This window comes from Anabas testudineus, chromosome 13, assembly GCF_900324465.2.
Source record: "Anabas testudineus chromosome 13, fAnaTes1.2, whole genome shotgun sequence".
NCBI classification, from domain to species: domain Eukaryota; kingdom Metazoa; phylum Chordata; class Actinopteri; order Anabantiformes; family Anabantidae; genus Anabas; species Anabas testudineus.
This window is the reverse complement of record NC_046622.1, coordinates 2,884,097-2,897,157: the sequence shown is the minus strand read 5'-3', so window position 1 is coordinate 2,897,157 and position 13,061 is coordinate 2,884,097. Positions and strand designations below refer to the sequence as shown.

The window sequence follows — 13,061 nt, the reverse complement described above, 5'->3', positions numbered from 1 at the left end:
AAGCCACCTGAGCTGGCTCCGAGCTCCTCCGGGTGACTGAGCACCCTATCTCTAAGGATGCACCCAGCCACCCTGTGGAGGAAAATGATTTTGGCCACTTGTATCTGGGTCCTTGTCCTTTTGGGACCATAGGTGAGAGTGGAGACGTAGATCGAACAGTAAATCACCTCAACGGATGATGACAAATGATGAAACATCCAGAACTGACCTATTTTTTATTCCTGGACTTTGCTGCTGATGCTCTCGGCAGCAGCTGCAGAAATGTGTGACAAATCTTTTTGAATTAAGATCCATTCAAACTCTGGGTTCGTGGTGAGTTCAGCGCAGTGAGTGATTGAGAGTAGAGAGGCTGGATGGAAATAATACTCGTAAGTCCACATGAAGCAACACTTCTGAGTGGTGTCGTGTTTGCAGCTGATGGAGAACTGCAAACAAGCAGAGCTCTGAAATGAAACCAGAGGAGCGATTAGGCAGCACAGGGTGCCGCTGCTCTTTTCCTGGGGTTTGGAAGGAGATTAATTATGGAACGTCCCTTTAAGCTCATTCTGCCCCTTTAATTAAACCTAAACTCTTATCTTCCAATACACACACTCATTCCTCTCTGACTCCACTACAGCTTCTCTAACTCTCTTCATCATTCGTTAAACCCCAGCCTAGTGGCCCTGCTGTGGTCACTCTCTCTGTTTCCTCTTGTTGCAACCAATCAGAGTCCTGGTTTTGCTCAGGCAGCTGCACGATTGGCTCATTCTGCAGGAGTTAAAGTGAGGATACGTCGGCCGATGCTGCACGTTGACTCAGTAACAGGCGGGAGTGTGTGTGGGCCCAGCAGGGGGTCGTCCAGAGCCCTGAGTAGTTTATTAATTAAAGATTAACAGGGCTGCTACTAATAAATATTGTCAATATTGATTAATTGCTGGTTAATTGATGGTTTTAGTTTGATCTAGTTTTTCCACAGCACAATGTTTCATCTTTAAAAACCCAGTTTTATTGAATTAAAAATCTTATATGACATAGAAAGTAGTTCTATCCTCACATTCACACTGTGTGCAAAAAGATTTATTTCAAAGCTTCAGCTACTTGTTAGTTTATGATTTTACATAGAAACCATGAGACCATCGTATGAAATGCAGTTCGATCCTCTGCCTTTTATTTCATATAAATGCTAAATTAAGAGGACATTTAGTGTTTCTTCATTTCCAAACACACATATTGATGTTGATGTTATTCACTGACATTTTAATTTGACTGAATTTAAAACAAACCAACTCATTAAATAGATGTGATGCTGTTTATTCTAACTTAGTGACTCTGTGTCCAGTGGACATAGAGTCACTAAGTCATTCAATCCTCCCTGGAAGCACCAAAACATGTGGGGACTGTAAACACTGTCTGTTAATCCGCGACGCTCTCCAGATGTGATGGTGACCACCCCCTCACCCCCCCAGAGCCCTCAACATCTGCTGAACCCGTCCCAGTAACTCTAACCACATGTAAACAAATACCTGCATAATGGAGCTGATGAAGACGTCAGTGATCACTTCTAACAGGATAATCTTCTGGTTCTGTTGTAATAAATGTCATAAAATGACAATTCAGTGATGAAACAGACAAACAGAGTTGGAGCAGAGGTTTGTTTACATCTGTGTTTCATCACCCTTCCCCTTAATTACACTATTTAATCATTTGGGCACTGAGGGTACTAACACAACACGTCTATCAGTTCCCTTACCCCCCCCTTCATGTGGCACCATTCATGTTCAATATGAGACAGGTGTGGACGACAGGTGACCACATTTACGCTGACACAGCTCCACACCATCACAGACGATGACTTTTCCCCTTTTGCTGAGACAGAACTCTGCATGGTTTTGATTCTGGTTTCAGGTTGTATTTCCAGTGAGCTCATATGGCTGTAGTCGTCACATGGACATCGTGCCTGAGGGTTCAGAGGTCACAGCGGTTACTGAACTTAATCTAGTCCCTAAAACTAAAATTTGGTCTTGTAAATGGTGAAAGACCTAAACACCTGCTACCAGTCAACATAAATTAGGAACCATCAGCCTGGTATTTAAATTATTATTATATTATTATTTATTTTAATTAGATTTAAACGTGTCAGTTTAGGACCGTGTTGTGTTCACGACATCTCACTCACAGATGTGAACCATCAACTGAAATAGAGTAAAAAACGAATTAAAAATTGTTGAAATATGTAATTAAATGCATATTTACATCCAAACAGTTTCTATTTTATATTTACTGGACATGAAGCTGAAACAGGTTGTCACAGTTTTCCTTATTTTTATTGTATAAAAAAGAAAAAGTACAAAATTCATGTAGAAAGTTAACAATAGAAAAAAGTTGAAAAACAGCAAATACACACTGCATGTGACTGACACTGAGCGTTGTTGGTAGGAGGGAGTCCTGAGCCAGGAGGTGCTCGGATCACCTGCAGGCTGAGCGGGTTCAGTCCTTACAGGTGGACTCGTGGAATATCTGAACAGTTCTGTCTTTACACCTGTTAACGTAAAGAACTGCATGTGATGACAAGAAAACGTGGCTAAAAGCTCTGCTAGCCAACCGAGCTACGACTATGAATACACAAGCAGTGAACGAGTGTCTGCCGTCAGCTGGCACTGTTCCTCTTCTGTAGCTTTGCTTAGCCTCTTGTTAACTGAACATACAAAAGCTGTGGTATCATAATGACTTTATACATCAAAAACAAGGATCTGTGGTAAAAACATACAAAACAGTGCAGCTAAGGCCGAGTGAGCGTGGTATGATCCATATGACAAAATAAAACCTGATGAAACACGTCCGCCGAAGCCAATTCTTTTAAAGGTGACAGGAAATACACCGTTAAGTTGATCCGAACTATGTTACAGTACATAAATGTGTGTTTTCAGCTCTACCGGGGTCCAGTTCTGGAATTAAATTGACGTTACAACTGAATTTCCTGTTGAGTTTAAGCTGTTAAACAATAACTCTGAGTATTGCTAACTGTCTGCCATGCCTGATTTTTTCTTTTTTGTGCTTTAAAGAGTTTAAAGGGAGGATTTTGGTTCTTTTCTATCTCATCTGATATACGCATTAAAAGAAAATACATCACTTTATCTTATTTCCCATGTGAACAGTGCGATCAAGTCGCTTCATTCAGTTTTCAAATCTAGAATATCAGTAAACTTCAGGACATAGTACCATTTAAGACGGTCCACACTGTTTTTACACTAAGGCGTCAATCAAATGTTTTCTGCTTTTCAAAGTGATGTATTGACTCTCAGCTTGTACATCAACAGCTCCCCTCTTATTCAATCTCTGTTTGAACAGTTATAAGTCAAGTACAGATTAATTCATAGTTTTAACCAGGAAAGTAAGAAAAAAATAAATAATACATTACATAAAAAAATGGAAACTTTCAAGAAACCAAACAACAAGCTACACGTAGGCTACTTCCAAAATAAATTACCCTCGTAATATCAGCAATTAACATTTTCTCCTACTTCAGCGAAAACGATCACACAACCGGAGGGGTCTTCTTACGAACATTATCAAATACTTTTAACAATCAAAAGATCCAAATGATAGATTTTATTTTAACTCTTGGAATACCGTCTCAAATCCACTGGATTTAAATTCAAACTTGCTTTACTGTTGCCAACGGCCGCTCAGAAATACAAAAACAGATCTCCCAACAAACTCCCTTTGATAAGTACTTTTACAGTCCATCACAATCTGCCGGGTTCGTCTTTCAAAAAAATATCTACAAATGATCAAGTAACTATAAACACTGTCAACACAGGGGAGGGAGACCCTGCCAGCTCCCAACACTGGCAGCATGAACGGCGTGGAGGAATGTACAGCGGCAGACTCTGCATGTGTGTGTGTGCGTGTTTTGAATGTTTGTGTGCAGATGATTGTCCTGGTGTTGGAGATTAGGCCTCAACAAAGTCGTGAGCAGAAAGGCACGTCATTTAACGAGATGAAGCGGTTCTAAATTGAAAGAGTTCATTCTCTGCTTTTCTCCGTAGTGGAGTAAGTTAGGGTCCAGTTTCACAGTTTGTAAGAACGGGGGCACGAAATGCAAAATAAAGACAGACCAGTGATATGCACACGATCATCAGACCAGGGTCAAATAATGTCTGGGATTATTCTGAACATTAGTGACTCCAAAAGGTTTAAAAGGACTTCTAAGTGGTACTGAAAAGTCAATTTTTAATGATCTCTCTGAAATGGTGTCTCGGTTTACAGACCCAGGTCTGCCATGCACACAAACAGACACACACAGACTCACTGCTACATGAAGAGCTGCCCTCCAAGATGTTGACAAAGACAGCAAAAGCAAATTTTACAAAATATACAGGTAGGAAAGTGACTGTCTGTCAGCGGCAGTCTGGACCAGCAGACTGACTGACAGACAGACAGGCAGGGTCTAGTTTGCACAGGTTGCACGTTGATCCAGCCCACAGGTGGCACTGATACCTCCAGCTGCTCGTCTCATCATTCCAAATTCAAAAAGTCTGATTTCAGGACGCTTTAGTCCTGCGAGCGACCAGTCAAAGTTATTCTGTTCAATTGTCAGTCCGACAGCCAACGGCCCAGTCCTAAATGTAAAAAAGTTGCCATGGTAACCAGTGGCGGTAGGTGATGCGGCAATCTACACGAGCCGGTAGAGAGTGCTGAGAGTCTGGGTGATGAAGTTGAAGAGTCCTCGGCAGGCGTCTCTCCAGTCCCGCCAGTGTGGTGCAGCGTGCTGCGAGAGACACAAACAGAGAGATGTTGGTCCAAGTACAACACAGACATGTTTGATTATTCAAATCTTGACCTTTTTAGACAAGTGAAGATGCTAAAAAATGCGCATTTATTAACAAAATGAACCAAAAACAGCTCATAAAACACAAAAGGCTTAATCACGTGAGAGCAACTTCATGAAAGTCAATGTTCTCCACGTCTTTGTTGACATGAGCAGCAGTCAAAGAACTCAGCCTCAAAAAGTTATTATGATGTCATTTTTTTGGGGGAGACAAAAAGATAGGAGGAGGATGTAGCAGAGAGAAAGCGAGACTACATGTCTGCATGGGCTGGAATAATGAGGAATACACAGCTCAAATAAGGATAAACAAGTGTGTGTCTGTGGTGGAGATGCTGCCCTGGACTGCCTGTGGTTAACCCTCCATCCATCTTTCACTATCTCCTTCTTTTACAATCTCCATCTCCTTCCTTCACTCCCTTTGTTTCAAACTGCTTGTTTAGAAAAAGTGTCTGGCTGCTGTTTTGGCCCAGCTCAGTTGTAAACAACACACTCCCGCCTCACGCACACACAATTTCCCCTTGAGCATAAAGTATCTGTCTGTCTGTCTTTCTCATGCACACACAGACAGAATAGGAGAAAGTCAAATGAGAGCAGAGACCTGCTACTAATGTCTGCAAAGCGGCTGTTACGCCCTCATGAAGTGCGTGTGAGTGTGTGCAATCCATGTCTGAGTGAGAGCCAAGGGTGGCTGACGTCATCCTTGTTTGTGTGCACAGGGCGGGATAGAAAGAGAGAGAAGTGGGGAGGTGGGGGGTGGGTAGCTTGCTGCCAACTCTTCGCACGATCTAGAGCACAGAGAGAGGGAGGGCGGGCGGGAGAGGGTGATAAAGAAATAACAATAAAGAGAAAGAGACAGGCAGCAGTGCAAAGATAATATCAGTGTGTCTGGGTTACTTTAGTCAGAACTGTTTGATGTGTTATTGTTTTTAGACAACTGACATTTTATGTTTGTGGAAAACTACTGTAGTAATAAAAGTTATTGAATCTGTATAAATATTGATAAAGAAAGAGCAGCGAGTGAAGGAAGGTAATCTTACAAAAGATAGAAGAGAGTGAAACAGGAGGGAAATGAAGCATGAGAAAGGAAGAAAGGAAGGACTCAAAAGGTTTGTGTTTCATTTATGTGGAGAGAGGAGGAGGTGGGAAGTTATTTGTCATAAACACCTATTAAAAAAAGAAACAATCAGAGAGAGGAACACGAGAAGAAAGTAAAACGATCACGAGACTGTGAGGAGGAAGGACAGAAGAGAGAAAAGGATGCAGGAAAGCAGATGAATAACCGTCTCTCAGCAGGCAGTCGACACTGATTCACTCTCTCGCACGCACACACTTATTGATCTGTCTCCACCACGGCCTCACGTATGATTATGCATGCATGCAAAAACGCTGGTGTTCATCCATGTAAGAGAGGGGGGGGGGGGGGGGGGGGGGGGGGGGGAATCGATGAAACTGTGCTGTGTTCAGGGACACAGAAACCACTGTAACTGCAGTGAGACTCAGTGTTCAGGTGTTGGATTATTACATTTTATCTGTGTCTTCAAAATGATTTTTCATCTTTATCAGCTCATCTCATTCACAGCTTCTTATATAAAAGTATGATCTCTAATCTAATAATCTAATCTAATTTGTGCTTGTTTGTCAGAGTGAAATAAAAGACAGTTTATGGGTACTGTTGTGACTGAGGTTAAACATGTCTGTAGTTTATGTTTTCAAATTTAGCCTCATACAAAAGTAGAAAAGAACATACTGACATTTGAATAAAGTAAAAAAATGTCATTTTGAATTCGCTTTTAATGTTACTTTGTAAGATTAAGTTTGTTAAAAAGACAGTTGCCAACAAATCAGATTATAAGTTGGAAGCTTAGTGGTGGTGTTAGAGCTATGACACTTCTGGAATATTATGATCTTGTCTAACTAAACACATTTTTCTCTTACCGCTCTGCGCAGGACTGTGGCATTAAATTCGTCTCCAATGACCCTTAGCTGGGTGGCCACTCTCCTGACCTCCAGCTCCTGCAGTGCCTCTCCCCTGGCACCCCTGTGATGTGGGGAAGGCCAGGATGGGTGCTCATTCTGGGGCAGCAGGTCGGGAAGAGGTCCCTGCCGACTGAAGGCCTCCTGGTGCTCATCTCTCTCCGAGTCTGCAGCAGAAACCATAAAATGAAATCATGAAATGGGATAGAAAATGATTTCTCTGTCTTCCGCAGTTCTTGAAGGAAGTCGTTGCTTATTTGACCCTCAGTGGCCTCCTTACTCACTAATGTCTTGTAGATGTGTGCACACACAGCAACACATGGGCAAACTACACAAAGTCTTGTTTACTGAACAAACAGACTTCCCCTGGTTTTCATGGTGTTACTAATCATCACAGCCAGCAATAACGTGACTTCACAGGGAACTTGGGAGAAGGATAGATAGATACCCATAAATGTTTAATATGTGTATTTATAAATGTTTTATCTGCATTAAGTGGAGAATATGACTAAATGATGTCAAATGAACAAATAACCGGGGCATCTAGCTGCAGCAACTCCTCAATAGGTTTTAACATTTCCACCCAGACAAACGTGACTATTGAGTGTGTGTGTCCATAAAACTCACAGGAGAATTCAAAGAGAACAGTGTTTACATCTTTGTTGTTGTCTAAGCTACTGTTTCATATCCTGTGATGACTCAAAGCTCTGACTCTGATTTTAAACCGTAACCCTGAGCCTTTAACTGACTATATGAGTTTTGCTTTCTACCTTTGAACTCAAGTAAGTTGCCATTTACTGCTTCTCTGGTTTTGACACCTTTAAAAACCACAGCACTTATATTTCAGCTTCTTTGACAGATATGCGTGGTCTTATCAAACAAAAGTTTGGACTGTTTCTTTGTATAAGCAACCTCCACGATGACACATGAATATTTAAATTATGTCCCTCCCTCGGTTTCCTTTATGTCATTATTGATCTATTCAACACTATTTAATTAATAAAAACACATTCAAAGTGTTGATTATCCAAATAACATGTGTAGTTAACAAATCTGAAGCCTGATGAAGAGTTTCAGCTGTTACATAAATAATGGTGTCATCTGCATATATGTGAAACTTAAACTTATCGATCACAGTAAAAGAGCAAAGGGCTGAATGTTGAACCCTGTGTTACCAATTAATTTTAGTTTTACTATCTCTGATGCAGATAGAACCAGAGCTTATGAAGTGACCAGATTTATACTTTCAGCTTGACTATTGACATACCAACAATTGTTTACTGCAGTTCTTAGTAAGGTTGCTCAGTTTAAGTCACACATGTTTCTTAAGGAGGCTGATGGGGTGACGGTGACTTATTTTCCTCTTTGTGCAACTTGGGAGAATAAGCTCTTAATCTGCTTAATAAGTCTGGTATGGAGTGGTGTAGTATGTGTATCTATTTATGTGTGTGTGTGTGTGCGTGTGTGTGTGTGTGTGTGTGTGTGTGTGTGTGTGTGTGTGTGTGTGTGTGTGTGTTTTGGCTTGCTGTGTTTTAAAGAGACAGATACCCGTATCTTCAGTCTGTTCACTTCAGGGTAACAAACAGGGCTTTAACAACAACTTGACAACTTGATTTTAATAAAGCAGATGTGAGCGTTTCAGAAAAGGCACGTGTTGCATCCGGTCTTAATGGGTTAATACAAAACAGATTAAGAGCTATGTCCCAAATGTAATTAACTTGCATTTAATCTGAATTAGGCTCCACTTACTCACAACAGAAAGTGATGTTGTTTTTACTGTGGTTTATTTGATTATTCAGACAACATTTAAAATATTTTACTTATACTTTTCTTTTTGCATTATATGTTTGATGCTAATTCTCTGTTAGGTGATTAAAAAGCCTTCAATGACACAACTTTGAGTCCCCAGTTTGTTTTTTTTAACGTGTCCAATCACATCTCTTCTGTGAAGCAATCCAGAGCTGAGCGCCAGCAGCAACCACAACTCGAGTTGCCACAGAAACGGGCACCCCTGGCAACCACAGCATCTGTTTTGCTAGGAGGATTACAACTGATCCTTTAAAGATGCAGGTGACTAGACAGAGAGAGACGGAGACGGAGAGAGAGACAGAGCGAAAGGAGAGAGCGAAGGAAAACAAACGGGGAAATCCTGGCTTGTTGCCAAGGTAACTCTAAAGCAGCACTCCTCGAGACGTCTGCATGCGATTAGCCGACAGAACAGGGGGCTGAGCTGTGACTGGTTGGAAGGGAGGAGAAGGGTGGGGCTGGGGAAGGACAAGTGTGTCTGATTGGCTGACGGACTGACCAGGTGACAGAGAAAGACCCCCTGACCAGTTAAATACGGGAGCCAGGAGAGCCAGGTTGTCGGGTAGGGGGTGGAATTAAAAATCAAAACGCACTAACGCAGATCGACTAACAAACTGAGGTGGAACGCTTGATGTTGAGCTGAGTAGCTCCTTAAATAATTTAACAATCTGAGTAACCGGCTGATTTGACAAACACAAAAACAACCAACTAACTCAATGAGTAATTAACAATGATTACGGATTACTGGGACTTATTCAGTGACAGTCAACTAATCCAGTTAACAAAGCAACTGATTAATAAGTTACACTGGTTTACGTGGGGTTAATAAGTTAATTAACTGATTAGAGGACTAGTGGATTATCCCAAATATATGACTTCACCTAATTAACCAGTTAGTTGTTGAGAAGCTAACAGAATAATTAACTTACTGGAAAACACACTCCTTCCAACTCCTTCATTAAAAGCCTGATAACCATTTAATCTGCCAAACTGACCTTTTGGCTTTTTAACTTAACAACCAGACTAAATGAACGACTTACAAATCTGCAGCATGGATGAATGACAAACTGGGAAACTCACTGACTGACATGACTCTGTGCTGTGCTGTCTGGCTGAGCCGCTCACAGCAGGAGGAAACAGTGCAGACTGTTTCTTTATTGCAGCCACTGTGCAGAGGACAAGTCTGAACATGCCCAAGATGCACAGCTGACCTACAGCAGAGAGGAGGAGGAAGGGGTGGAAACCTCATTGTTTACATCGCTTCAAATCTGTCACAACACAGTGGTTGGTCACAACACAAATGGAAACGTGCCTTTGCTGGGACCTGCTCAGTCACTTTTAGTACCTGAAATCCCCGTGTTTCTGTTTCTAAATACCAATGTCTGATTCATCAGGTGAAAGTAAAATCTGTCTCCCAGTGAAGTGAGACAGAGAGAAAGTACTTATTTCAACAGTTAGAGTGAATCTCTCACTGACAGTTACTGTGGTGAATACCTGCTATTAATACTACTATTATTATGAGTCAAGTGAATGAAGAGTTTAATCTACTGTGGTCATACTGATTGTTTCCATTAAAACTTCCCTTCCTCACACTTCATTACCTAAAGACAGACAGACATCGTCTGGTGAATAAAACCGGTTTGAGCAGTTTTACGGCCTGAATCTTGTGGATCTTCGTGTCCTGCTGGTTACAATCTGCCCCAGAAGATAACACATCTCCGCCTAATCCCTCATACACGTAACCTATACTGCCCTGCTAGCTGACAGGAAAGTGGTGTTTTTTAAAGAGTAGACGTTTGTGTTGTCTGTTAGAGTACCATGTCATGTTTCCACCGATTCATCAGAAGCGTTTAGTCCTAAATCTACGCAGGCTCTTTGGTGCTCGTCATTCCTGCAGGCTCAATGATTATTGATGTGCTCTAATATTATTAATCATGTTGTATTTTAACTCCTACTTTTGTCATTGTTGGGCTTCTACCCACAATTCAACCTGTATAAACTCAAGTATCCCTGGTTTCCTTGGTTATAAGCAAATACATTATCTTACCCGACTGTTCTCCTGACAAGGCACTGGGTGCAGCCACAACGCCACTTCTCTCTTCCCTCCGATTGCAGACAGGCGAAGGAGGAGGTGTTGGTGATGGCGATAATGTGGGTAACTGCTGGTGAGTCTGGGGCTCATCCTGGCCCACTGGGTGGGGGTAAGACAGCGGGTGCGACAGATACAGAGCCTGCAAAGGGTGCAGATGGTGGTTGTTATGGTGCAGGTGTATGGCACCAGTACCAGTCCCAGAGCCAGTGGTGATTGTGGTAGTGGTGATCAGGCTGGGCCACGGGTGGATGGAGCGAGGCAGCTCCATGTGGCAGGTGTTGTGGCGAGGAAGAGGGCTGTTTCCTCCCCTTCCTGTCTCCCCGACACTCTCGATGGTCTCTGCACGAGCCATCTCAGTGGTAGTCTAAACCACACCGAGGACACAGAAAACAAGCATGAAAATACAGAACACGTGTAGTATTATAGCATATAGTAGTATTATACACACAGTAAACTGAACTGAATTCCAAAGAATAGAAGGTATTAACTAATTTTTAGATAAATAATATTCAGTTATCAAATCAGTCTGTCCCACAGGGTTACTTAGTTCATCGTTTTTAACAATTTAACAGAAATAGAGAAAAGGATTCTGCTTCTCAGATGGGAGATTTTGCTGCTTTTATCCAAACACTGTTGGATTCTTTGGGCTCTGATAAGAACATTAGAGTCGCATTTTACAAATCGAATGTCTAATCAGTTCAAATTTTAATCTAAAGGTCAATAATTAATATTTTTATTTATTATTATTATTTAGTCAGAATAAAAAAAAAAGGGTCATTAAAGAAAAAAAGCAGATTAATCAATAATAAAAATAATGAAGTTCAACGCTAAAGTTAAAATGTAAAAGTATATCTAAATATAATGAACCAGTAATAACAGTAGTAGTAGTACCAGTACCAGTATTAGTAGCAGTAGTAGTACCAGTACCAGTATTAGTAGCAGTAGTAGTAGTAGTACCAGTACCAGTATTAGCAGCAGTAGTAGTAGTAGTAGTACCAGTACCAGTATTAGCAGCAGTAGTAGTAGTAGTAGTACCAGTAATAACAGCAGTAGTAGTAGTAGTAGTACCAGTAATAACAGCAGTAGTAGTAGTAGTAGTACCAGTAATAACAGCAGTAGTAGTAGTAGTACCAGTGCTAGTATTAGCAGCAGTAGTAGTAGTAGTAGTACCAGTATTAGCAGCAGTAGTAGTAGAAGTAGTAGTAGTACCAGTACCAGTAGTAGTAGCAGTAGTACCAGTATTAGCAGCAGTAGTAGTAGTAGCAGTAGTACCAGTATTAGCAGCAGTAGTAGTATTAGCAGTAGTAATAATAAAAGTATACAGAACAGAAACAGGAAGTAAATCTTATCAGTCCCGCTGTTTCTGCTTTGACCTTTCAACCTCTATTCTGCCTCGTGCCGGTGGGGGGCGGTGGCGGGTTCCACACAGGAGCACGAGACTTGTGTTTGTAAACAAATCCGTGCACGAGACCGTGCGCGCGCGCACATGCTCGCTCGGGGAGGAGAGGCGCGTGCTCAGAGTCGAGCCACGCGAGTCTCCGTCATCCGGCAGAACGCGGTGTAAATAAACCGCAAGATTACCGGGTCGGTACCGGATCGGTACCACAAATGATTAAAAACCGTTTTATTCTGGACACACGGTCGGTCGTTACATCGAAAATAAAAATAAATATGAAATAAAAAATCATGAAATGATTAAAAATAGTCTAATTCAGACCAGGAAACCGTGAGATTTAACCCACAAATCGTTCATATGTCAGGTTTATGTAAGTGTTATTCACCGTAACGTTGTTTACTTTGTGTAACGTTACCTGACGAGTCCTGTAAAGATGAAATGAACAACACGAAAGTTTCGACTTAAGATCAACTCAACATAGAAGAAGCTGTAACGTAAGATTCAACGTAAAGAACGACGTTAATAACGAAAATCAGTCGATGTGTGAGCGAATCCTTCAGCCGGAGTTTGAAGCGCAGCTGTTTTTCTGACAGCTGGGCAGATGATGCAACTTTGCGCTGTCAAACTCCCCGTCAGCAATAAAAAGCACAATTTAGCCGGAGCAAAGCACTCACTGTGTCTGTCGGACGATCCGTGGTGAAGCTGTCTGCAGGTGAGGAAGCGACGGTAACAGGTGGACATCAGAGACGGGGCACCGGGACACAAACAAACAGTTGGTGCGACCGGCAGAGCATCACGGAACCAACAAGTCCACTCAGGGGAAGACGTGTCTTTCCATTTCAGGCTTCCGCTTAATATCACGTTTCTGTTTTCTGCCTCAAATTAACCCATCAAAACAAAAATATCGACGAGAGGATGAACCGAGTAACGGAGCAGCTCGATGTCCGCGCTGCCCGAGCTGCTGCTTCTTCTTCTACTGCTGC

The 13,061-nt window shown here is 41.8% G+C and overlaps 1 protein-coding gene across 1 annotated transcript; it reads right to left on the bottom strand.

Moving 5' to 3' along the window:
* Positions 1 to 2,310: 2,310 nt before the first annotated feature.
* On the bottom strand, positions 2,311 to 13,061 carry bbc3 (BCL2 binding component 3). The gene is made up of 4 exons (XM_026378645.1): positions 12,753 to 13,061; positions 10,638 to 11,046; positions 6,746 to 6,951; positions 2,311 to 4,750 (listed from the first exon to the last, which is right to left on the bottom strand). The coding sequence occupies exons 2-4, from the start codon at positions 11,032 to 11,034 to the stop codon at positions 4,655 to 4,657; spliced, it is 699 nt and encodes a 232-aa protein (XP_026234430.1). The 5' UTR covers positions 11,035 to 11,046; positions 12,753 to 13,061; the 3' UTR covers positions 2,311 to 4,654.